This window comes from Cheilinus undulatus, linkage group 2, assembly GCF_018320785.1.
Source record: "Cheilinus undulatus linkage group 2, ASM1832078v1, whole genome shotgun sequence".
Lineage (NCBI taxonomy): Eukaryota > Metazoa > Chordata > Actinopteri > Labriformes > Labridae > Cheilinus > Cheilinus undulatus.
In genome coordinates, this window is record NC_054866.1 from 23,624,218 (window position 1) to 23,651,091 (window position 26,874).

The following is a 26,874-nucleotide window of genomic DNA, read 5'->3' on the forward strand; positions in this document are numbered from 1 at the left end:
TATTTTGCCAACGTTACAATCTTCTAAGTGTTAAAAGCGAAGAACTCCTCCCCCGTTTCCAGGATCGAGTTGGTTTAGCCCTACGTGCCGTAAAGTTTCCTTCCGTGTACAGCACAGTGTCAGCCTGACACAAAGAGGGAAGACGAAGGTAAGCGCAAGACTCAGGTGACATTTTAAAATGTTTTCCCATTGTTCTGTAGTCTGTGACAGCTGTAGTTAGTTACATGTTTGTGAGAGTAGATTCTCAGCAAATCAGAAAGCTGTAAAATGGAAGAAATGTTCAACTTTCAGGGAAACGTTAGCTTAGGACGCGCTGACTCCAGTGTTATTACGCAAACCCAGACTAGTTATGTATCTCTTGAAGTCGTTCCCTTGCCATGTATAGTTTGATTCAGATAAATGTTGAGACGCTTTATTTTTGCTGCTTTTATTTTTTACCACGTTTAACTTGAATGAGCATAAAATTCTGAGTGAAGTTTCAACTTGTGTTGTCACCTCCCAGGGAATAGCCGGGTCCCTAGGTCTACTATATTTCGTTGTTTCTTCATTTAATTTGACTATCAGGGTTATTTAATGATATTTAATGTTCCGGGTCCTCTCTATGTAAACTATTTCTGTCACGTCTACAGAGCATGAGGAACTTTATACATGCCGGTGCCGCTACCACGACTGTTACACAACTTTCATTTTTTACTTTAAGCAGAAGAGCTGGATTGTCTGGATGAACTCTAGTAAACCTCCTCCAAGTCTTCATTATCTAAACCCCCTGGATGTTATAGTTATGAAAAGCTTCCTTTACTTGACTCAGCAGGCATTTAAACATGGTCTCACATGACTTTGAACGTGCAGTCTGTATTAGTAACAGTCTAAAGTTTGGCTTTATCTTCTCTATCAGATGACAGTTTTCAAAAACGAACTGTCTTGTGAGCAGCTTTTTTTCTTGGCCTCACAGTTTATAAAAAAGGGTCATTGAAGTAAGAAAACTATTAACCTTTCAGATGTAGCTTATGTCTCATAAGAGTGTGTCACCCTGTAGTGATCCCCCCATGTTTTTGAAACACCATTGTTTGCTAAATCAACAAGTAAACACAGAATAAGTAAAACCTGTCTGTGTTGCTGTGCACACTGGCTTGTTTGTCTCCACTTTTTCCTATAGCAGCTCACTGAACTAAAGTCAGTCTGTAATTGACCCCACAGAGAGATCACTAACAGAAGTAGTTGGCTAGTTGGCTTGGATACAATATCACAACAGACAGAAGACACTAAAACATGCTGTAGTTATTTTCTAGCTCAGAGATGATAACACAACTTGAAGGGTTTTTTTTAGGTTAAATTGCTTCAATTTAGAAATGAAGTGTTTATTTAACGTTCATTTATATTAATGTTGTGGATGAAAGTTGCATTTCAGATACAATTCATCTTAAAGGATTAGGACTTTAACAGTGGGAATTACTTTTCAATGCATAAAAGGTAGAAAGACAGCAATTTATATTCTCATGAAGGCAAAATTTATTAGCCAGGACTATCAGATGTACTGGTGTTTAGTTATTTGGCTTACTGCCCGCTAGATAGACTCTAATTTTGTTACAGCACCCACTAGTGCTTCCAAGCATCTATTTAACACTTATGAAATTGACTGACTAGCAGATTTAATGTCTGGTGTTGGGGTATTGCTGATAACTTTTATCTGTTTGTATGCCAGATAATGAAAAACAAGAAATGCCAGCACCAGCTTTTACATTAAGGGTCATTTACAGACAGTGGTTTTGTTTTATAGTTTAACTGTTCCCCTGGTAAAATAGTCCTGGTTCTACTAAGGCCGGACATTTAATTGAAATTTAGATTATATCACAATATGGCCTGCTGCAATTTTCAAATCCCAATGTACAACCTGAAACATGTGTCAATGTGTCATGTGACAAATTTAAAGCCTTTTTTTTTCAACAGAGATGTTATTCCCTACATCTCATTCAAGTATCATTTTTAGGATAGTTTGCAAAAAATCCCACTTTGATCATTTTTGTATGTTTTTCTTATCAAAATGAGAATGTTATCAAAAAGATCACTCCTTTCGACACAACAATTTATATCAAACTTGCAATATGAGTCAACTAATAACAATTACATATATTTTCATAACCATTCAGCCCTAGTTAAACCTGTCTAATATTGTGTTCGCAATAATATAGAACAAGATATTGCTTGTTTTTGCAAAAAAAAAAATGCACAGGACTAGAAACATGTGAAATTGCAATTGCCATGCTGGGGAGAAAAATCGCAATTGGATTTTTTTTCCCCATATCGTTCATCCCTTCTATTATGCATCTTGTTTACAATTCTTTAATATTCAAACAGCAGCCTTTTTTCATGATTGTCAATGAGTGTTTTCCTCTTACTCACTAAGGTAAAACTGAGATAACCTTTTAGGAGTTATAAAACAGTCAGCGATTGCACAGATTGCCATCTACACTAAAGTGCTACAAGAGCTGAGGTAGCCCTGCTGACTGTACCAGCATGAGTGAGCACACAGGTATCTTTCACCTAACACCTGAAGAGCTTTGATTGATATGCCTGCTTGTGAGTCAGCAATTTAGAACAAGCTAGTGGTTTGTTTAATATGTGTGCACATCGCTCATACAGTCTGTACTGTAGTGGATGAGCCAGTTCAAAATAATCCCAGCTCATTGGTTTCAGTCTTTAGACCAAACGGAAACCTGAGAGCTCAGAAAACTGAGCGCATTCTTGCTCGGAAAGAAAAGAGTTGCTGTCGTTGATGCATGACATGATATGGACTCAGTGGGTCACAGTGTAATAGTATGTAGAGTCAATTGTGCAGTAAGCCTTTCACAAAAGCAATCATTGTATGGCATTGCAGAGCTGGTCACATATGTTAGCAATCACATTGTTGTGTGCAGTTGCTTAACCAGTTCTGACACCACACTTTTGTTGGTTTCTTTTTTTTTTTTTTTTCTTTTTTTTAGGATTAAACCTTGGAACCAATATTCTAGTTATCTCACAATTTCTTTCTGCAACCTATATCAAACACATTAGTCAGAGATTCTGTATAAAATGCTTTGATCTGCATAACAATATGTTCTTAATTTACAGTAACTGATAATCTTAAATTATCTGCAGAAGAGTTTTCAATTAGTTGTGATATGAGTTAAATCAAATGTCCTGCAGTGGGTGTCTGTTATTGGTATCTTCCCAAAAACATCCAATGAAAATAAAAGTGGAAAAAAATGTTGTCCATCAGTTGAAGGTTTTTCTTTGTGTCATCACAAATTTGTTATGCCCACAAGTCTCTCCACCAATCCAGATAAGCCAGGTAATTTTGTTTAAATAGCAATAAATAATTTTGAAATTCCCCAATATGAAATGGCAGGAAGAAATCTTTTTATTTCTTCGATTTTCTATTTCTTTTGAGATGTGATCAAATTGATTAAAACAATATACAGTGCTTAACAAATTTCTTAGACCACCTGTCATATTTGTCTCAAAGACCATCCAGCATCATGAAGTGCTTTAATGCGGACTCTTTCATTTTCAGTGAGCTCTCCACTTTTTACCGTTTTGAACTGGAATGAGGAATTTCAAACTGAATTCACCCAAATTTGAGCCAGCTCACTGGGCTTCTCTGAGAAGTCAGAAATGAATCAAGCATAACATTCAACCACTAAAACTCATTTTTTTGTTCAGGAATGCAAGTAAATAACTATAATTTGACATATTAATCAAGAACTGTTAATGTGCTGTACTATTTTTTCAGTTTTTTTTTTGTAAATCAGTACATTTGAAAATTCATAAATAACAATAATAATTATATTTTAGCATTAGAAATATCATTTGGGTTAAAGAGCTTCTACATATTGGTGTATTAACTGTTGCAGAAACATAAAAAAATGATTTTGGTAATTACCAATGCTGTTAATTTAGGGCAGCTGTGGCATAAACTTTACTTTGGTTAGGGTTAGGGTGGTCTAATAAATTTGTTAAGCACTGTATATTAATAATAAATATTATATTGGATGGTGTCTTGATTGATGTACAGACTGTCAGAAAATGTTTTTGCACTTTATTTCTTTAAAACGACAGTGCTTATTTTTTAAATGGCTAATTGGTCTAATGATTGTCTCCTCTGTCTCAGTAGACTGTCAAAATGACAGACATGGAAGCTGATACCACCACACACACAGAGGCCATGCTGGAAGAAGAGGAGCCTCTTTTCAGTAACCTGGACCTCTTCCTCTTCTCCCTGATTGTCGGCCTGGTCATTTATTGGTTCATGTCCCGCAAGAAGCCTGAGCCCATCCCTGAATTCAAGAAACTTGACACACCGTGAGTATACAGTGTACTTAAGGTTAACTGTAGTATTTGTAGTAGGGGTTGGCCAATTTTTGGATGATTATGCAGTGTTGTAGTCGAGTCACCAAACCTCGAGTCCGAGTTGAGTCCCAAGTCCCCAGTGTTCAAGTCTGGGTCGAGTCTGAGTCACCAAAGAAAAATCCAAGTCGAGTCTGAGTCAAGTCCTCTTTACCTGAGTCCGAGTCTGAGTCAAGTTCCCATTACCTGTGTTCGAGTCCTAGTCGAGTCCTTAGTACCTAAAAACTAGAGCCAAATTAAATTAAACGATCGGTTATTTTTAAGCCAATCCAGCTTTACAGGTGGGTTACACTGATGTGTTTTATTGATGTATGAATTTCTTAAACCTTTTATTCTAAAGGGCTACAGGAGCTGTTACACTCTTCATCTATATTAGTTATATTAACAGGATTATTTGTGTACTTAGGGTGAAAAAATGAAACAACATGTTTTTAACTGAACTCATGCTTTACATCTGTCTTATACTAAATGTTCCTCCTTTGAAATGACTGGATTTATTCAGATTTCTCACTAAAAACTAAAATTCCAATTTTTTCTGTGGGACATTTGAACACATCATTAAAAGATCTTAACTTAGTCCCCCCTTCGACACTCTAAAGTCTGAGTTGTAATTAAACAAATCATAATTTTCCCATATATCACCTTGTTTAGCTCACTAATCAGCGTTATCTCGCTGTTGTTAACACAGATTTCAACATTGGATTGATATTTTTAACTAACGGGACTCACTACAAGGTTTAAGAGTTATCACTCTGTCCAAGCCTGAGGAGGATTACTGTACAGCAGCAATAGCAGATAGTATGACGAGTCTGAGCAGCTGATGGAGATTTTCAGAGATTCAAAGGTAGGCTGGCTGCATTTTTAGTTTAATTTCTTGTAAAGATTAATGCAGGAATACAGAGAAGAGCCACAGGTTTAAGCTACCTATCAACCTGTCAGCTCCTCTCTCTGTCACCCAGGCTCGCCCGCTCCTCCTGCTCTCTCTCCTCTGGTTGTTTTAACAGACGGCAGGTTAGACACACGTGAACGCGCATGCAGCCAAACGCACACCAGGCACTTTGTGAACACTGATCAGTTTTCTCACACAAAAACAATAAATATTACAGAATAAAATAGTCTTCAGCAAAAAAGGTTTGAGTCCTCCTCTTCATCCTCGAGTCCTGGCACAGTTAAAGCTCGAGTCCAAGTCGAAGTCAGAGTCATCAGCACTCGAGTCCTCCAAATCAGGACTCAAGTCCTAGACTTGAGTACTACAAGACTGTGATTATGTGTATCAGCATTTTATTTTCTTGATGATCAGTAACAGTAATTTATCAAAAAGTGCACTACTTTGGCTCTTCCCCTCCTGCTCTGTTGTCACCCTCCACAGTCTCACCTAATGTCCTATCTACAAAGCTGTCTGTTTGGCTCGATGTCTCATAAGTACTACCTAATCAGCACTGAGGCCTGGGTGCCACTGACACCCAGCATACAGCGTCACTTCCTGTTTTCCCGCTGTTACTGTGATGCTCTGTGCTGTTCCTCTTGTCAGAGCCAGTGATAAATTGTTTAGTTTAGTTTATTTTTTTGATCATGTAATTTTACTTCTGTCACACTAATTGCATTTTTTGTTGAGGTTAATGCATTTTGGTTCTAAATATTGGTCTTATGGATTACCAATTATCAGTATTGGCCCTGACAAAACAGTATCAGTCTACCCTGTTTTTATAGTTTTAACAGGGTCATCTTAAATTCTTACTGTATCAAGCCACAAGTTAACTTAAAGGAATCATTTCCCTACATCCTAATAAGTAAACACATTAAAAGACAGTTGACTTTTCAGGGTATAGCTTAAAATTTGATAATTAGTTGGCTTTCTTCAAAAACTGCTGATGTAAACTTTTGACCGGATCCATCCTATCACCTTTTGGTCATGTTTTCTTCTTATTTGTTTTTGTGGTGAAAGTAATGAAAAATATCAGTGTTGGCAATTTTCTAAAAAAGGTATTTTATAAATCAGGTTGGATTTTGACCTTGATTTCACAATCAGTGCATCTCTGGAACTGATACAAATATGTGAGCACAGGATTTTGTATTTTTGTTGTTTTAGTATTAGAATAAGTATTGATATCATATGATTTTTATTAGTGACATATGTAAGTTTAAAAATCTGGTATCATAGCTATCATACTAGAAAGAAGTTAGATGTTATTCTTTTGAATTATAAGATACCTTGTATCTGATGGAAATCTTTCTGTTGCTCCTAAATCAGGAGTTGCTGAAGTGTTAGTAATTTTGCAGATCCTCTGTGTCTACAGAGCTTACAACTAGAGACGCAACAGAGTGAGATGAGCAAAGATTTTAGCTTTGCATGCTGAGCATGACATCAGAGTTAAATGGCCACCACATGAATACAATCAGCTGAGTTATATCACAGCACAGGTTATGATATCCTATCTGGGATTCTCCAAGCGTACAAGAAAACTCCAATTGGTGCTTGTTGTCATTTGGTATTGCTTATGTTTCAGGCTGGAGAGAAATGATGGGAAAAGTTGTTCATCTTCAGAGAGCTGGTTGTTTCTCATTACATTTAACCAAATCTGTGTTCAAGCTGTGACTATGTGGGCTCTGAAGCAAGTGTGTGAGAGTGCACGCTTGAGGCTTGTAAATGTTCTACTAGTAGCGACCTTTGTTTTCTGCTCTTTGACGCAATCTCCCTCCTTTTTCAAAAACTTTTCTGCTCTCTCTCTCTCTCTCTCTCTCTCTCTCTCTCTCTCTCTCTCTCTCTCTATCTGCCTCTTTCTCTCTCTCTTTAAACTTGCAGCCTCTCCAGCTCCTCCTCTCTTCCTCTCTCCCCTCATCCCTTGTCGCTGGAGTTATGGAGGCTTGGCTTGATTTCAATGGACTCTCCTTCCATTGGCCACATTTAAAGTCCCTCCTCAACAACCACAACACAGTTTCTTTGGTCATCAGAGTAAAGCCGTGGGCCAGAAGCAGCCACGCTTGCTGTGTGGCTGAGGTCTTGTGTGGCTGTGTGACTGTAGACAGTTTTGCTGGAGGCAGAGTGGGGGAGATCCTAAATGTGTTTGTGTTGAAACAAGAGGTTGGATTGAGGGGGAAAGACCCCTGTAGAGAATGTTTTTCTTTGCAGAAGATTGTGTTTGTGTCTGCAGAGGGCAGGAATACAGGAAGGGGAACACAGAGCAACACAAGCTGGTCTCCCCTCCCCTTAAAGAGAGCAGTGATTACCTAACTGTTATGAAGGGGGCGTAGTCTTCCATGTCTTTCCTGTGCTTTTGTTTTTGGCCCTGAACCCCATTTTAAAAGTTCCCTGGAGAGCAGATGAGGAAGGCGAGCCAAGCTGCCTTTGTGAGTCCTATCCAAAGGTGGAAAGTTGAGGCAAAAGACAAGCAACCCTTTCTTTGCCCTGAGTTACTTTTTTTCATTCTTCTTCACCCTAGTCCCCTGTTTTTCTTGCAGTGTGTTGAGCTGCTCTGCCATTGGAGCAGGGCCGTGTCACAAATGGAATCCTTTTATGATAAATGAGGTTACCATAGCAATGACATTCCCCTCTCTCCTCCAGTGAGATGGGGGTGGGGGATACTTCAGGGGAAAAAAAACTACATTCACTCTCACAGCTTTTCTCCCCCCTTCTCCACCAGTCCACCCGAGGAGTTGCTCTGATAACAAGCCAAATCCTTAGAATGGATCCTCTAGACTTTTTTTGTTCCCAACACCTTTCAGACCAGGGAGGAAAAGGGGCGGGATGAAGAGGAGGAAGGCATTTTCAGCGCGAGAGTGTTTCAGTGTGTGAGTCAAAAGTGGAGGTCTGCAGCTCGGCTACATTTTATGGGAAAGTCAGTTTCCCACCATTGTGTCCACGGCGGTTGCCAGACATTGACAGGGCTTGTAGGCTGTGTGTGTATGTGTGTAGAACAGACGCTGCTGGTTTCAAAGAGCAGCACAGGAAGAGGCAGAGTTCAGATCGTGTTGGAGCCTCTGAGGTGAAGACAGGCAGCTCCTCCAGAGCTGCGAGTGTCTGGCTGCTTTTCTGGACTGTTCCTGTTTTTTTTCATGTTGCCATCCTTTGGTTGTGGATTGTTGGCCTCCTGCTTTTGATTTTGAGCGTGGCGGTTTCCCCGGTGTGGCCTAGCCGGAGGTGCTAGTGGCAGTGGTGAGCTACAGGGCTGCATGCCATGGGCTGTGTCTTCTCCCTGCCAGAGGACAGGAGAGATGCTGCTGAGAGGTCAGTACAGTGTTGATTTACTGCTCCTTCTTAGGAACAAGAAAATAGTTATTTCAAAACTCTGCTGAACCGTGTACACCCTGTTATTTTTTAAATCCTGCTATTGAAACTATAGTCTAAACTGCAGGACAAATTTGAGCTATAGCTCACTTGGAGTTGAAGTTGTTGGACACAAGCTCACTTTAGCTCTTAACAGTGTCATTGGCTTACTTCTGACAGGACTACCATGATAGTTGATTCTAAACCAAACAATGTTCCCAAAAGATTGAGTAACAGCTGACAGTAAAATCGTGTTAACTACAAACACCAATTAATTGCATTTTCTGGTTTCAGATGTTTTTTAGCCTGTTAACATTTAAGCTGTCATTGTGATTATTTAATCTCTACAAGGGAGGGAGTGATAAGTTTCCCACATATGACAATAAAAGAACATACAATAAAGTAACATCAATCATCAACTCAGCAGCTTTCAGTAGGAAAGCATGTGGATTCACTGGTGAAATGTTCCCTAACTCTGGCTTTGAAATCTCTTAAACTAATACAACTCTCGAGTTTAAGATGACCATGTAGCTCATACCAAAATGATGGAGCAAAAACATGAATTTTCATTTACCAAAGATGGAGTGAGTTCAAGGAATCTCCTACATAATGAACCCATGAGAGTGAAGGTTACAGCTACTGTCAGTAGAGAACATGGATAAAAAATTATTTATGATATATAGTCTTGTAAAAAATATGTAACAGTTTTCCATTCCTCTGGTTTGCAAGGAAGACCAACTAACTTTCTCACGCAAAACACAATGATGGGTGCGAAAACCCAGACTAGAGACAGATCACAAGACAGCATGGTACACTGTATCACAGATTTCCAGAGAGGATGATGTAGCATGTATGTAAAGAATATCCCCATAACCAATAAAAGACAAAAATGTTGCTTGCTCTTCATTGCAACAAAGGAAAAACAGCGTTTGTTTGGTAGAGAAAACCCAATTTCACCTGCACTGTCTTTCTAAGACAATCAATATGTTGATTAAAAGACACGTTTTCTTCCAGGAAAAAAGGAGAGTTATTCATAAGTTTGGACACATTGAAATGCTGCATTAAGGTAAAAAGTTGAGCACTCTCTTAACTTGTGACTTAGACATTAAGAAGCGCATCATTTTGGTTTTGTTGGCATTACGAATAAGTCTTAAATCACTGAGGTTTCTCCGGACAACATTAAAGGCCACCTGTAGTGTATTTGTTGCACTTTCTGAGGAAGACTGTGACACATACAGTGCTTAACAAATTTATTAGACCGCCCTAACCCTATCCAAAGTAAGGTTTATGCCACATCTGCCCTAAATTAACAGCATTGGTAATTACCAAAATCATTTTTTATGTTTCTGCAATGGTTAATACATCAGTATGTAGAAGCTCTTTAACCCAAATGATATTTCTAATGCTAAAATATAATTATTGTTGTTATCCATGAATTTTTAATTTTACTGATTTACAAAAAAAAACCCTGGAAAAATAGTAAAGCACATGAATATTTCTTGATTAATATGTCAAATTTTAGTTTTTTACTTGCATTCCTGAACAAAAAAAATGAGTTTTAGTGTTGAATATTATGCTTGTTTAATTTTTGACTTCTCAGAGAAGCCCAGTGAGCTGGCTCAAATTTGGGTGAATTCAGTTTGAAATCCCTCATTCCTGTTCAAAATGGTAAAATGTGGAGAGCTCACTGAAAATGAAAGAGTGCGCATTAAAGCACTTCATGATGCTGGATGGTCTTTGAGACAAATATGACAGGTGGTCTAATAAATTTGTTAAGCACTGTATATCACTATCATCTGCGTAACAATTAAACATTGCATCAGTAACGTTTACACACAACTTATTTATATAGATAATAAATACAATGAGGCCCAGTATAGATCCTTGTGGGACACCATTTTGAACATTTAAAACTAAACCATAGACCATCAACTTAAACATTTTGCTTTCTACCGCTTAAATAATTTGCAAACGATTTTGATACTGTTGGTTAAACCTGATATCAGCCAAGAAAACTTCAAATGAGTTGGAGGTCCATTTTTTTCAGGGCTCATTAATGAAATAAAAAGTATCAACAAGTCATTAGTTGTTCTAGCTGAAGGAGATCATCTCATTCAATGAGCTTGTGTCTCAGAGGAAACCTTATCTATGCATTGACATGCTTTGAAAGGTTTACACACAGGATGGATTAATGAATGGAGCACTTGATTTGACCGTAAATACAGATGATGAGCTCTGAACATTTTTTTTTATTTTTCAAAATGAGAAGGAAGAAAAAGTGAGGGCAGCCAGCCACTTGCAAACAAAGCTAAACCTTTGACTTGTGAATAGAGATTATTTCTGGGTTTTTTTGTACCACTGAAATTGAAAACGTATAGTTTGTGTACAGTTGTTGTCATGGATTGTCAACATTAACAGCTTTGGGGGTGGGGGGGTGTTGGACACAAACACTTAAAAGAAACGTGGTATAAATAATATCAATTTTATATATATATATATATATATATATATATATATATATATATATGGCCGGGTCTGGTTTCCTTTCACAACTGCCTGTCTAAAATAGGTAACAAACAAAATAGACAGAAAACTTAAATAGTCCCGTTAAAACAAACAAAAAACAACAACAAAAAAAAACATATATATATATATTTATATATGAATGAATGACAGAGTCAGAAATTAACTTTTTGCCCACCTACCTTATCAGGAGCAACTTTAGGACTGTATCAGACCAATATTAAGTCTAAAGTTTACCTATGCTGTCAAAAAGGCCTCCCCGCATGCAAATGAGTCTGACATCTGATAGATTTAACAAATAAATAACCAAATAATTATTTAAGAAACTGTTTATTGTAATTATAATTGTAATAGGTAAGGTTATGTATTTTGGTAGATGTTCTTAATGTTGATTGATTGTCCTCCACTGACTTTATCTACTCATTTTCTCTCTCTTCACTGTAATTATCCTCACACATGCACGTCTCTGTACCCTCCTGTTGTCTCTATGTCTGTGTGATTTTTTTGTCAATACTCCTACGTTTATAAAGGTTGAAGAGTTTCTGTTGTAATCTGCATGTGGACGAAGCATAAATAACGATCATAAATATAATACAGATATAATATAATGGTAGGGTAAACACTGGTTTATCTGTTCACTTTTTTCACATCTTTAATATGAATGTTCTTTCATTAAAGGGTGGTTATAATGAGCTGAAGCTTTAGCCTACTCTGTAATCAGTGTTTCTGTTCGTAATGTAATTTTTAAAATTATATTTCTGTGTGAATTTTTTGGTGAGAAATTTTCAGTTCTCGCTGCAATAAACTACAGTTTAAGGCTATTTTGTAAAAATTGAAAATACAACTCAGTAATCCAAGTGTGCATGAAGTCAATGAAATGACTGATTAACATTTTAATAATTAAATCATATTGCATATGTTAAATCACTCAAACACACATTAATTTTTTTCAGAATTTCATTTAATTAGAATTTTATTATGGAAAACTGGTCCAGTTAATCACAGGAGTTTGTTTTTTGTGTCCTTTTGTTCACATGCACTAAAAATATTTAAATTTGTTGTACCAGCACAAGGATTTTTCAGTTTTTATGTCTTTAATAATGACCTGTAGAAAGTCCTCTCCATGTGGTGATGTGGCCCCGGTGAGGCAGACAGTCTCGGCTGACAACATTTTAGAAAGATTTTGCTGCAGCTGTTAGGAATGCCTTGCTTGAGGGCAAAAGGCTATTGTTTTCAATTTCAGGACTTTACATTCTGCTTCAGAGTGCAATCTGGATTAGCTATGCACAAAGATGTTTTCTCCAACATACTATGAATTAACCCCACATGTTTGCACTCTGCACAACAGCTATGTACTATTGGGTTCTTAAAGTTTTACATTGCCCCGTCATGGTGAACAGGAAGAGAGATGTAGATAAAGGCTGATTGGAGGATTTAAATTGTTTGTAGGGATGCACAATATTGGCTTTTTGTCAATATCTGATATGTGGACATTTACAAATTAATTTTAGCCGATACAGATATTTAAATGTAGTTCAGACCTAAAACATCAGTCCTTCAATAAGTCCTAAATGGCATAGGCCTGTTGATTCAGCTGCCAAGATTTACAGCTGATATAGGCCTGTTTTTTTTGGGCAAAATGTAGGTTGTGGCATGATTTCGGTATCGGAAGAAATTTTAATTCCTGACTATATTGAAACCATACCAATAATATCTGGCATCCCTAACTGTTTGGCTGAATTTTACAGACAAATTGGAATTGGACACGCTTTGTTCTGTGCCTTTATTCATCATGATTATAACAAATAAACGTACCGCCTGTTTTTCTGTTGACTTGTAGAATAGCCATGAGCTTTGGGATATTACTAATAAGAAAATATATGAATCCAAATTACTGTTGTGGTTGTAGTTGGTGTTTTTTGTACAGACAGTATTGCAGCTGTCCACTGAAACCTTTGATGCTGAATGAAGCGGTGTAGCCTTTTATTTAGCTCCTTAATACATTTTCCTTCCTTTATCCCTTTTATTTTCACTAACACCATTTTTGCACATGTTTTGGTCAATTTACATTTGCTAATAACTTCCAGCGTAAATCTGAATCATGCTTTTGACATTCAACACTTTGTATTCATCTTTGCGCTCAGTTTGTGCTTCACACAGTTAGTGTGACTAATACTTTTGTGGCTGCTGAGTCACTACACGGCTACTCCCTGATGTTGCAATGCTGACAATGAATGGACAGATATTTCCATGTGTCCTCAAAAGTCAGTGCTGCACGCATATGTAGGTGGTTGTTACTTTAAAATAATTTCACAACATGTGTTGTATGGGATTAACAAATTGAAGAAAAAAAATCACTTAATCACTAGTGTTTTCTTGTTTAAATAAATGCACATTTTATTTTAAGAATGGCAGATACATTAAGGACTAAGACAGTCAAAGTCTTATATAAGAACATATCTAGTGACAATATATTTTGTTGTTTTATAAAAAATAAAGCGTAGCAATCCATTTCCCTAAAAGTCAGTTTATAATAATGTTTACTTATAAGCCCCCCTCCTCTAGAATAAGATTGTAAATCTTTTTACCTAACAGGATTAAGAAGTTGAGCTTGTGCTGAAAAACTTTTACTACAATTGTCAAGAGTATTGCTTGTCTGTCTCACAAGTCACGCACGTTTTTGCTGTCCCGATAAAACCATATCCTCATGAGAAGTAAATAATTGATTGATCATTTACAGTCATCAACCACTGATCAGCCAGTCCTCACAATGAACTAAAGTGCCCCCATGTTTCCTTCTGGTTGTTTGGTTAAAAAGTACTATCTTTGATCTAGTCGGTCAACAAAAGCCAGAAGACAGGTAATTCGTCTGTTGTACATTTCTATCAGCTTCTGTTGGTTTAACACCAGGTCATCATTAAGATAATAATGAAATCATTTTAATTTCTTAAATTGTATCTGTACCTGTATACAAGTTATTTCCTACAACTTGATGAGCATATATCTCTGTAATTGATTCATTAACAGTGCTATGGTAATTGTAGTTTTGGAGAATGATGTATTTATAATAAAGTCTTCTTTTTTTCTCTATCTTCAGAGCACCCACCACTAGAGAGACGAGTTTCATTGAAAAAATGAAGAAAACGGTAAGTGATGTCACTTTTAGCAAGCTTTGTTTTCATGTTTCATGACAACTGTTTCACTCCCAGGAGAGCTTTTGTTGCGGTCTTTTCAAGACAAATCACAGGGGTCTTAAAGGAGTACTGTGAGCCATTTGGACTTGAAGATGCACAGTGTTTAATGGTGTTGTTTTTCTAACCCTTTGCCACATGTTGATGGACCCTGGAATTGTTTTCAGCAGTAAATACCTTTCTGATGTTCAATCCAGGCAAAAGTGGATTTGTTGCAGAGGTTTTGAATAAAAAAGTAAAGTGCTCACATGTAGTTTTCCTTCTTTCATGGTTTAAGAATATGACAATTATCTGCTCTCCTTTCATCAACCATGTGAATCTGTATTTTCAATGTTAGAAAAGCTGCTTTTACTTAAGTAGTGCTGTTTCTCAAGTAAGTATTGAAAAGAGTTTTCAATCATGTGGTTTTACAGCAAATAGTTCAGATACCATGGTGGTGGCAGAGAGGAGCTTTGGCCACCATTGCTTTTAAAATATTCTCTTTTATTAATTATCATGGCTACCCGGTAGGCAGAGAAACTATTTTATGAGCCTTCGAATACATGTAAACGTGGAGATATTCATGTTACGAGAATGCTGGAAAAATGTTTGGTTGTGTTTTTGCCTTCAAGTGAACGTACATTCAAGGAGCAGTTCTACATTTGTGGCTTTCCGGTTTTCTCTCACTATCCAAACTTTAGTTAGAAACAGCATTTTAGGAAGAACAAGACAATACATCCTGTTTATATTTTAAGACAGTGACAAAAAGATTTATATTGTGTGTTTTACTGTGGTGGTTTTGGGTTTTGCAGAGCAAAGATAAAGTTAGATTTTAATCATAGATATGAGACAAAGGTTTGCTCACACCATGTAAATATTTTTTTCTGTTGTTTGTTTACAGGGTAAGAACATCATTGTTTTCTATGGCTCCCAGACGGGCACAGCAGAGGAATTTGCCAACAGACTTTCCAAAGATGCTCAGCGTTACGGCATGAAAGGAATGGCTGCTGATCCAGAAGAGTATGACATGGTAATTTGCTTCAGTGTTACAACATCCAAACCACAAAATTCATATGAAAAGAGAAACCAAATGAATCATTTTGTCTGCTGGTCAGAGATTTCAGATGGAAAAAGTTCACTATAGAGCTGAAGACAGAAGTGGGCATGTGTGCTACTCTTGGCCAAGCAGGCATTAAATCATTACCCCAGCGGTCACATTTATTCAACCTTACATTTCTAACAGACTTGGTCATTTTAGTGAAAATATTATACATATCCAGTCACAGAGATAGTTTATGATCACTGCTTTGCTGAGCTTTTAAATGAAACATGCTGACGCAGGTCTAAGGATATCCCACACTCACATCAAATGTGCGTTACAATCACAACAATACAAAGTGCACAATTTTATGACCTGAAGCTTCATTCAACAATTTATATAAGCAATGCTGAAGGAGGTGCCAATCATGTACTTCTGGTTTTTGAGTGTTATGCAATTTGCATGTTTGCTGACCGTTTACTGTGCAGCAGGTCTGACATACAAACAACAAACTTTATATAGAATTATTAGAAGTCTCTAATTGTGATGTTTCTCTTTTATTCAGGGTGAAATGTCTCGTCTGTCTGAGATCACAAACTCCCTCGCCATTTTCTGCATGGCCACCTATGGTGAAGGAGACCCCACAGATAACGCCCAGGACTTCTATGACTGGCTGCAGGAAAATGATGATGAAGACCTCTCTGGACTAAACTACACTGTGAGCCATGATACTTATTATTTGTTTATTATCATTAAAGGGAATTGTCCAGGAAGTATGTTGCTGCATAAATGCTCTTTTTTGACAACAGCAGTAATAATAATAATGATAATAATAATAATAGTAATAGTAGTAATAATAATAGTATTAATAATAATAATAGTAACAATAATAATAATAATAATAAACTTTTTATAAATAGCAATTTTCTTAATAAAGTGACAAAGTGCTTTACAAGCAGCCCACAGTAGATAGAATATAAAATATAGATATATATGTATATGCATGCAGAATTTTCAAGCTGTATTTCAGTAGGGAGATCATTCCAGAGGTATGTAGCTCAGACTGCAACAGTCCTATAGCCTTTCTCTTCAAATTGGGCTTTGGGACAACCAGTGATCCCTGATTAGCTGATCTGAGTGAGTGCATTGGCTCATAAGGGCTGAGTACCTAGAAGCCATGCAGGGCTTTAAAAGTTAGGGATACAATTTTGAAATCAGTGCAGAAGTTTACAGGGAGCCTATGCAACAAGGCAAGGACTGGTGTGAAATAGTGATGTTTTCTTGAACCAGTAATAATTCTTGCAGAAGCGTTTTGCACCTTTGTTCTTATTAAAATGTATGCGGCTTTTGGTCTATATACCATCAGAACCCTGATGGCCCATCATGATATCGTGAAGCTTAATGTGCTGCTACCTCACTATATTTGATTTAATGCAGTTAAGAACAAAAGTGGATGATTCTCACAGGTACATTGAATTTTCAAATATTTCAGATTTATCTTTTCAGAAAATAAGAAAAGAAAACAAATAGTTAGGAAGTGTTTTGAATATGATGCTCACAGTGTACAGCCCTGCACTCCAGGAGTAATAGCATAATTCATTTGAGTTGATCTTATTCCTTTGACATCTCACAGCGTTGATGATGTATGGAAATATAGTTTTCTTTTCTCAAACTACTGGCAGAGAGAAACTACACTCATGTCATTCTTACACAAATAAATTCAAACCCAGCCCACTTCTGCCTCTTTCCAGCTCCTAGTATTTTATTTTGAGGGTCACGCCATGTCGCTTTGCATGTCAGTCTTACTGACACACAGCACACAGGCTGCACCAGCATGAACTTTGTCTTTCTTTTTGTGTATAATGAAAAGGGCCTTTGTGTTACCATGTCTGTGCTGTCTGTCTGCATGTGTGCATCATTGTGTCATTGTTGGGGTGCAAAGCTGCTGGCCTCATTTGATCACATGGCTGTGGGAAATCTATTTAAATTCCTGGGCACAGTCATGTCCTTCCTGCTGTAAGTTAACTATTGTCTCTGTAAGTCTCATTGTCTCATGGTAAGGGTACATTAGTAAAGTAGCATTGTACACTTGCATCATACGTTTTATCTTTTCATTTAGTCGGAATGATGTTTATTTGTCTCTTTTGTACAAGAAGTTAAAAAAAGTAAAACGAAATACTTCATCCCTTAATAAAAACTGCCCTAATGCATTATCTTTGAAAATGAGTGTTGTCGTATATTTCTACTTTTTTCAGTGTAACGGTTGATTAGGTCTAATAGAAAGTCCACTTTTCTCACTGTGTCCTTTTCTGCTCCCAGGTATTTGCCCTGGGCAACAAGACATATGAACACTACAATGCAATGGGAAAGTATGTCGATAAAAGGCTGGAAGAACTCGGGGCTAAACGCATCTTTGACCTTGGCCTGGGAGATGACGATGGAAAGTAAGTGGTCTCAAAATAACGGATCAGTGATTAAGATTGTATTTAGCAGCTGACCAGGGTGTCTTTTTTTGTTCACAAGAAGTCTTGTAATATAACAGTCAAACTTTAGTACTAGATGCCTGAATCCAGATAGCTGAAATTGTACAGAAGTTATTTCAGAACTGAGCTATAAGATTTTCATTATTGTTCACCTCATCATTCTGGAGTGTATTTTTTATTTATGTATCTTTGAACAGTAAAACGCTTAAGTTTTTCATCGTGCATGAGAAGTCCTACTTTATTTAAAGTCTATTCAAAGACTGTTCTCAGCTGATTGGTATGGTTATGTCTTTCAGTCTAGAGGAAGATTTCATTTCATGGCGAGAGCAGTTCTGGCCGGCTGTCTGCGAGCACTTTGGAGTGGAAGCTCTAGGAGATGAATCAAGGTTCATAACTCTATTAACTTGTTTCAACAACTATTTCTAATCTGCCTTTTGTTTGTCATTAATCTTTTTCTACAGCAGTCCTACTCTGTACTCGCTCTTTATATAATCAAAAGTTAACATTACTTACAGCCAAAACTGAATAAGTTAATCACATATTGGATCTACAAGGTTAATGCAGGACAATGGTATGCCAACAGGACTTGTTGCACACTTTGACCTCACATGTGCTGGCCTTAAGTTGACACTCCACCCAGAGTTTTGTTGTAATTCTTTCCTGGAACGCCCATATCTTCAGTGAGACTGAACATGACTTATGTTATCAAAACATAGTCAATTAATGGAAACCCCACCCATGTTATCAGAAAAAGACAAATTCCAAGAATAATTGTTAAATGTTATTTGACCATAGAAGGCTGGCCCTGTCGACAAAAACCAAAGAACAGCAAAAGGCTTTGTATTTCAATTCTATTTCACTTTATTTCACTAGGAATTAAATATACTCATTCATTTGGTCTTAAGAGGCTAATTTTAATTTATATTCCTTTTCAGTATACGACAGTATGAGCTGAAGGAGCACACCGACATCAACATGAACAAGGTGTACACAGGAGAGATCGGCCGTCTGAAGAGCTTTGAGGTCCAGAAGCCGTAAGTACTGCAGCAGAGATGCTGATCACCACCACAACATATTCATCATTAAAGACCTGTCTGCTCTGTCATTGCTCACATTTCGCCCACATTCAGAGCCAACTGTCGAGTTAACCAAAGGTCAGTTTCCAGGAATATGGATGTTTTCTGCCCCCTTGTGGACACTGAAAACACATTTGTTATGATACTCAAATACTATTTTTTTTAATCATATTTATTTGATTTTTTTTAATGGATAAAAGAGCAAACATACATGACAGTAAGGACTAGTATGAACAAGATACAGACCATATAGGATCATACAAAATTATCATAACAAAACAGAGTTGACCAGAAAACCCATAACATACATGTGTGATTGCTGGGGACCGTACATGGGCATTTGTACAACGCAGAGCTTATATGTAAAATCAATAATACTAATTTGAGGGATTTATGTATTAGAGGATAGATTGAATATTTGATTAAATGTCTCTGAGACTTGCTAACCACTGTACACTTATTTTAACTTCTCTGTTATTTACAGACCCTTTGATTCCAAGAATCCTTTCCTGGCCCCAGTCACTGTCAACCGAAAACTCAACAAGGCCGGTGACAGACATCTTATGCACCTGGAATTAGACATAACTGGCTCCAAGATCAGGTGAGACTGGATAAAAGCATCTTTATATCCCTAATGCAATGCCAGGCATCCATAAACCCAGGCTAAAGTCTAAATGAGACTCATTCTGTAATTTCAGATACGAGTCAGGAGACCACGTTGCTGTTTTCCCCACCAACGACTCTGGATTAGTGAACAGGCTGGGACAAATCCTTGGAGTGGACCTTGATGTGGTTATCTCCCTCAACAACCTTGACGGTAGGTCATTGAAAGCCTGCAGCACCTTGACTTCACTATCTCAGACCTCAAACCCACTCATGAAAACCTCCCCTGATAATAAGACTCACGCTATCAGCTAACTTTGGCATATTAATCTTATGTTGTTATATAACTGCAGTTATACTGTTAAAGTGTGATTTATGTTGATGATTTGAAATGAATTAGTTTAGTTTCCTGTTGTTGCGGGAGACATTAAGTGTATCTGTGATTAGATAAGTCATGGTTAAGGCACTTCTCATTCTTTCATTGCCAACTTTGTACAAGACTACAGTTAATATTTAATAATGACTGAGTACAGAGTTTACTGAGGTAATCACTTTGTAATATCTTGAGGAGACATGCATTTACTACAGATATCCCAAACCATAGTTTTCAGTTGGCTGTCTTATTCTTATATTTGACCTCTTGCATTTTTTTAACGTTAGTCTGTATTTATTGTTGTTAAACTCGATTTTAAGATATTTCTACATTACCCTGCTGTATTTATGTTTTTAGAGGAGTCCAACAAGAAGCATCCGTTCCCTTGCCCCACCACCTACCGCACAGCTCTCACTCACTACTTGGACATCACACACCCTCCCCGCACGAACGTCCTGTATGAGCTGGCTCAGTATGCCTCTGACCCCAAAGATCAGGAAAACATGCGCAAGATGGCTTCCTCCTCACCTGAGGGCAAGGTAAGTAACAGCTGGTAAAGACTGAACCATGGTGGTTTAGAAAAAACTTTTGATAATTCATGTTAAAATTCAGTCATTTAGTTCATTCTGTAAAAGCGTTAACATGTTACTGCACTGGGCCTACTTCCATGCAGATACTTCATGTTTTTGTCTGTTTGTCACTACTTCTCTGTAGGCTCTTTACCAGAGTTGGGTGTTGGATTCTTGTCGAAACATCCTCGCCATCCTGGAGGATTTGCCTTCTTTGAAACCACCCATTGATCACCTGTGTGAGCTGCTCCCTCGCCTGCAGGCTCGCTATTATTCCATCGCCTCCTCCTCTAAGGTAATTTACTGTTTTAAGTCTGATGGAGTCTGTCTTAACTTTTGATACAGACTCTATCTGATAATTGGTATTTGATTGATATAAGTTGTCAAGTCCTATAAAGGAGGCCTTGTCAGAAGATTAAAGATTCTCTCCCCTGTGTTATAGGTTCATCCAAACAGTATCCACATCTGTGCCGTAGTGGTAGAGTACGAGACTAAGACTGGACGTATCAATAAGGGAGTTGCTACAAACTGGCTGAAGAACAAACTGGTCACTGACAATGGCCACAAGTCCACTGTCCCCATGTACATCCGCAAGTCCCAGTTCCGCCTGCCCTTCAAAGCCACCAACCCGGTGATTATGATCGGCCCTGGGACAGGAATCGCTCCTTTTATGGGCTTCATCCAAGAGAGGGGCTGGTTAAAACAGCAAGGTATTCACATCAAATAAGTGCCATGTTTTTTATTGTCTGCGTGCATTTTACAGCCTCTGCAGTGGTTGAAGAATAAGAGAAAAGACCTTCAGCAGATATATGTCATTGCTGCCCTTGTATGCATAGCACTGTCAAAAGAAATTATTATCATTATATCATCAAGGCTTGGATTAGAATTGTAGCAGAGCAGATCGCAGCCCAGATCTGACTAACATGCTCAAACAATATGAGTGATGACACAATCAGCTATATGTTGTAATACAGTAAACATAGACGCAGCCACCTCCAGTGTTAAATGTTTCATTAAAAGGTTGATCCATAGTGGGAGCCAGCTACTTTATGAGGTGCATTTTTGTGCAACCAGATCTATGTCTGACTTAGGATCACATATTAGTGAGATAAAAATGACTTTCTGTTTGTTTTTTAAACCAATAAAAATCAGATATGCAGTCTGAATATATGTTAGGTGTTATGAACAATGTAAGAATGCTTAGAGAGACAGAGATTCACTTCTAAAACTTGACAAATGTTTTGGCATTTTGATCACCCAAGTCTTTGCTCAGTTATAAAAGCCTCAGTCAGATAATTGTCATGTTATTCCAACTTTTGTTTCCTTTTTTAGGAAAGGAGGTTGGTGAGACGTTGATGTACTTTGGCTGCAGACATAAGAACGAGGATTACATTTATCAGGAGGAGCTAGAGGAGGCAGAAAAGAACGAGGTCCTCACAAAACTTCATGTCGCCTTCTCCAGAGACCAGGAGCATAAGGTAAAACAAACCACTTCTCTGCTGTTATTGTCACTTAGAGTTGAAGATAAAACTGCTAACCAGGGGGCTGCACCATGAAGTGAAATTAGAGGTTAAGCCTGGTCTGTTGAGCCTAAAGTCTGAGTTTTCAGGACCACCAAGCTGGCTGTCCTCTAAATTAAGGTGCCATTGTTTTTATTATTAATTTCCTGGGGATGTTCCTTGTGGACATTATGCAATACAGATATCCAGGCACAAAAGCATCAGACCCAATTACAGTTTTTAGGGCCCCATGGAGACAAATTCAGGAGTATATGTTTTTTTGTTGTATCAGTGTTTTGGGAGGCCGTAAACGCTACCTTTTGAAACCAGATCCCAGAGTGAACAAATCTGTATATGCCTACCGTTTCGTCTCCGTGTCGACAGCCAACTGCATCTTTCTTGAAACAATTACGTCATACATAGCATAGCCCACTTAATCCGCATGTGTGGGTCCAGCCAAAACAACAATGGAGTCTTACAGGGCTGTGTTCGTACAGCAGAAGCTACTGAAGTCATTGTGGCTTTTATAGCAAAATCCAATGCTCCTTGTAGCACCACCGTGAGCAGCAAATGGCCATGGAGAACAGCATACACCAGATAGTCTTAGATCTTCTTAGTTCTTCTTAGTTCTTAGGTTCTCTGTAATCTTATTCTCTCTTTTTGGTGCAATGCTATGGCAGCGTTACAGCGCTACTTACAGGCTTGGCATATATATTACAGCATTTTCAGTGGTTCAGTGCTTATGCAGACATTTTATGAAACAATCCTGTATTGACAGAAAAATGTTTTCAAACCGAAACGGAAATATATCAACTAATTAATGCAATATGAATCAATCATTTTCTGCATTCTCTCTCTCTGCTTCAGTGAGGCTGCAGTGTTGTGTAATTTTTATACTGCACAGCATGCATATCTGACAGAATCAGACAGCATCAAATGACACACCCTATGCTCACTTTTATGTTTGAGTGTATACAGCCTTAAGCAGAAAGCCTGATATCTGTAACTGGAGCTTAAAGCCTAGCTATGTTGAGCTCACTTCATGGTACGCCCTCCAGCTGTGACAAGTGTTTTCTGCTTTTCTGGTTTTGCCAGTGGATTAAAAAGAAACCGCAGAGTGCATTCTTCTAAAATTATAGCAAAATGGGTGCTGAATCAGTTCAGCTTTTAGAGCAGGGTGCCTATATGCTGAGGCAAAATTAATAATCCTCAATAAAAATTCAGTTTGTAAAATGGCTAGGGTTTATTGGTATATTGGTCTTGGTAAAATATTTGACAGATTTTGTAATTGATTAGAAGTTATTCAAGTACTCAGACAACTTTGTAAATGAATAAATAAAGTTCATGGAAGACAAGACTTAAATAAGAACCTAAATAAAGGATTAACAGAATATTTTGTTTAATATGCTTTTGTGTACAGTGTCATACAGTGTCCTGATCGTCCCCTGCATGCTGAGTTTGAGCTCCTACCCTCTGGCAGGAGATTCAGATTACCTAAGGCGAAATCTAACAAGTTGAAAAATTTATTCATAACTAAAGCCATCACACAACTGAATTTAAAATTTAAAAGTGAACAGCTATGATACACTCAATTCTCACTACAATGTAATGATGGTTCTGTCCTCAGTTGTCCTTCAGGGTACTTGTGTACTTATCCATTTCAGTGTTGTTTCTAAATTTATGTGATTATGTTTTATGTTTTTACCTGCTTGCAAAGCAAATTTCCCTTAGAGGACAATAAAATTGAAGTTGAAGTTGAAGTATACAAACACTGGGGAAATATACACATTTAAACAACTATCTCTTTCTGTTTTCCATGATAAAGATATACGTGCAGCACCTCTTGAAGAACAATAAGGAGGACATCTGGAGGCTGATTCACTCAGAAAATGCTCATATCTACGTCTGCGGGTAATTAACACTCAACCTAAAAATAAATCACAACAAAAACTTCAAATCCATGTTAATTTTTTGTTGTATAGTTGGGTTGTTAAAGTTGTCAGACTTCTTGAAAATCCACTTCAAATCTGATAATGTTTTTTAAAAGAGCTTGGAATTCACCTAAGAGTAAAACCAACAGTCTGTTGGGTTTTTGTTGCCACCTACTGGGGAAGTGCAGTTGTTTTTTTTTTTTTAATCAGCATATTAGACAAGAATTTACCATGACTAAGGTGACAATTGTTGCTTGCAGGTGATCTGGTCTTTGTTAATAAGAGGCACTTCTCCCTGTTCATACACATACAGAAAACATACAAGAAAAAAAATCCCAAAAGTGGACCATTCATATAAACCTAATCTTTTTTCCTGATTCAGGGATGCAAGAAACATGGCTAAAGACGTCCAGACGGTCTTCCACGAGATTGCTGAAGAACTGGGCGGAATGACCCGCACTCAGGCTACAGACTACATCAAGAAACTGATGACCAAGGGACGCTACTCACAAGACGTCTGGAGTTAAAGAGCCTCAGACTCTGCCTCAGTGTCACTAACGAGTGGTGGTTTTTAAATTGTCTGTTTTTTACTGTATGTCTTGTTTTATCAGGACTAAATATGGAAAACCATCAAACACTTGTTCATCACCCTGGTTCATGAGTTGATGAGGCAAATCCTACCTCAGTCGGTTGTGTTCAGCAAACCCATTCAGTAACTGTATTTGCATTGTACAAATGTTAGGTATCAGGACCACCAGTCTGTGTCTGCTGGGGTTCTAACAACAGTTACTCTGTCTGGTTTCATTCAGAGTCTCTGATGTAAATGAATGAATTGGTATTGTTGAGTATTTAACTACAGCTGTTGGTGCTTGCAGATCAGATGTACGAACCAGCTTGTACTGAAATTCCTCAATCATAAAAGCCTACTTTATAATAATGCAGATAAATTTTGATTGTTTTTATGTAAATGAGTCATCATTTCAGCTGTACAGCTTTTTTAAATGATGACAAACTTTAAGTGGAGAGTAAATCTGTTTTGTGGGCTTAGGGCTTTGGATGTACAAAGTATAATCCCAATGTGAACATGAAGATTAAAAATGTGTTGATAATCTCTTTCAGTTTGATGAACGGCAAAGCAGATAATATTGTGCCGTATAAGTAAATATTACAAGTACTGCAGGTGCTTTCTCATGTTCCTCTCTGATGTGATTGTATTGCTTTTGAAGTTCTAAAAATGCATTGAATATTTTAGACACAAGAAAACAGGAGGAAAATATTCTGATGGTGTCTCAGGCATCATACTGTAAGTACTATCATGCCTAGCTTACTTTTTTGACTAGAGATTTTCTTCCTTATGCATTAGTTCGGCTTTACTTAAACAGTAACCTCTGGAGTCATAAAAGTGATGCAAAGGGGAAGATAATTTTTAGAAAAAACATGATATCATGTGCTTTGCGTTGTGTTTCCCCAAAAGCCTGCCATCAAACATGATGATTCTGTAAACTGTGATATTTGTAAATTGTTCAAACGAATGTTGGCCTTGAAACCAGATCTGAAGGTTGTCTATTTGATGCACCTGTCAGCAGAGGATTATGACATGGGTCTGGCATGCAGCAGTAACACTAAGGACATGTGACACCCACCTCTGTCTGATTGTTATATGTATGTCTTTTTTGTTGTTTAAATCTTATATTTTCCAATCACATATGCATATGGAGAAGATGAATAGTGGCTCATATCCCAGCACTATGGTGTGAATATGGAAAGTTTGAGAAAGTTGAAAGAAAAGTGAAAGGGCAGCCTGTGCCTTTTAACATTGCTTATATTTTAAGTTAGCATTTAAACCCTGACACTTCACTGCCTTCTAACAGTTTTCTTTTTCCCAATTTTACATGTTAATAGAAAGTACTTTACATAGTACTGTCACTTTTTTATTCATTCCACTTTGTTTTGTAATTTTACAGTTTTATCAAAGCATGTCTTTTTTAATGAATAAAGTTGAAATAATCTGTAAATTTGACTTTTGTGATTAGTTTTGTAAAATATGCTTTTTTACCATCAGTGGCTGTTGGGTTCGGATGTAGTTTTATAAACGTTATTTTTGGGTGTTTAATCTGTGTAACTGGGGTTTTTCATGTCATAAGAGCTGTCACATTCACAAGGCTTGCTTTTTGAGGGATTTAAATCACATGAGGCCACAGTGTGTGTTTTATGTTTAAATTGAATCAGCTGCTACTCCTGTCATGACTGCTCATAACCTCGCAAGCAGCCTGTGCTTGAGAGCAAGTTTGCTGACACTACTTCCTATCAGGGTGTAATTTAACTTTTTTGTTTACCTGCCACTGTGGTTTGTACTAAAAAAAATCTACCAGGCACTCTACTTTACCAGCAGCATTATTTAGTACGTTAAAATACATTAATCAAGGCTTTTAGTATTCAAGTTAACGGCTATGAGAGAGTTGGTGCATAAATGTTCCAAGCTCATTTTAAACCTCAATTTTTGTCCTGTATTCAATCTTGCAAATGTTTGCTGTGCTTCTGACAAGGACATTAAATTCTTTAGCATTTTCCTGCACTGTTAGAGTCAGACTCGCTACTATGTAATATTTTATGTGTGATTTCTGCAGTCTCAGGTCAAAATTCAGGCGCACAGATTTATTTATAAAGAGAAATTTTAACCTTGTAAAACAAAGAAAATTCTAACTGATTTAAACATAGCAGCTGCTGTTAAATATCCCAGGGATGGAAACATAAAATCATGGCAGAAATAAGCTGTGTTAAGAACATACACCTACTTCAGCTCCAATGTACAGCTGCTACACTTGTAGAAATCTAAGTTTGGGCTTTCTTTCTTTTATCTTTTTCTCTCGTTTTACTCTAAACTGTTACAATAATCCATATGACATACAATAAAAATTACACACAAAAAACAAAATCCAGGGAATGCTTTAAGAAAACACT

The 26,874-nt window shown here is 37.4% G+C and overlaps 1 protein-coding gene across 3 annotated transcripts; it reads left to right on the forward strand.

Moving 5' to 3' along the window:
- porb (P450 (cytochrome) oxidoreductase b) lies at positions 1-26,026 on the forward strand. Of its 3 annotated transcripts, none has more exons than XM_041804303.1 (16): positions 1-148; positions 4,151-4,338; positions 14,268-14,316; positions 15,242-15,370; positions 15,945-16,097; positions 17,699-17,823; positions 18,159-18,248; positions 18,798-18,896; positions 19,423-19,539; positions 19,637-19,755; positions 20,272-20,453; positions 20,629-20,778; positions 20,926-21,193; positions 21,816-21,961; positions 23,808-23,893; positions 24,296-26,026. In XM_041804303.1, the coding sequence occupies exons 2-16, from the start codon at positions 4,160-4,162 to the stop codon at positions 24,438-24,440; spliced, it is 2,037 nt and encodes a 678-aa protein (XP_041660237.1). In that variant the 5' UTR covers positions 1-148; positions 4,151-4,159; the 3' UTR covers positions 24,441-26,026. The 3 variants fall into 3 exon arrangements, with proteins under 3 accessions (XP_041660237.1, XP_041660245.1, XP_041660253.1); XM_041804311.1 differs by having other exon boundaries at positions 103-148; positions 4,148-4,338; XM_041804319.1 differs by lacking the exons at positions 1-148; positions 4,151-4,338 and adding an exon at positions 8,164-8,608.
- The last annotated feature ends 848 nt before the right edge of the window (positions 26,027-26,874 follow it).

Bases quoted from the DNA above. Each gene is read 5' to 3' on its own strand.
- porb (XM_041804303.1), top strand. From the start codon at position 4,160: ATGACAGACATGGAAGCTGATACCACCACACACACAGAGGCCATGCTG. The intron at 18,249-18,797 runs GTTCATAACTCT...ATTCCTTTTCAG, and splicing joins GCTCTAGGAGATGAATCAAG to TATACGACAGTATGAGCTGA. The intron at 19,756-20,271 runs GTAGGTCATTGA...TTATGTTTTTAG, and splicing joins CTCCCTCAACAACCTTGACG to AGGAGTCCAACAAGAAGCAT.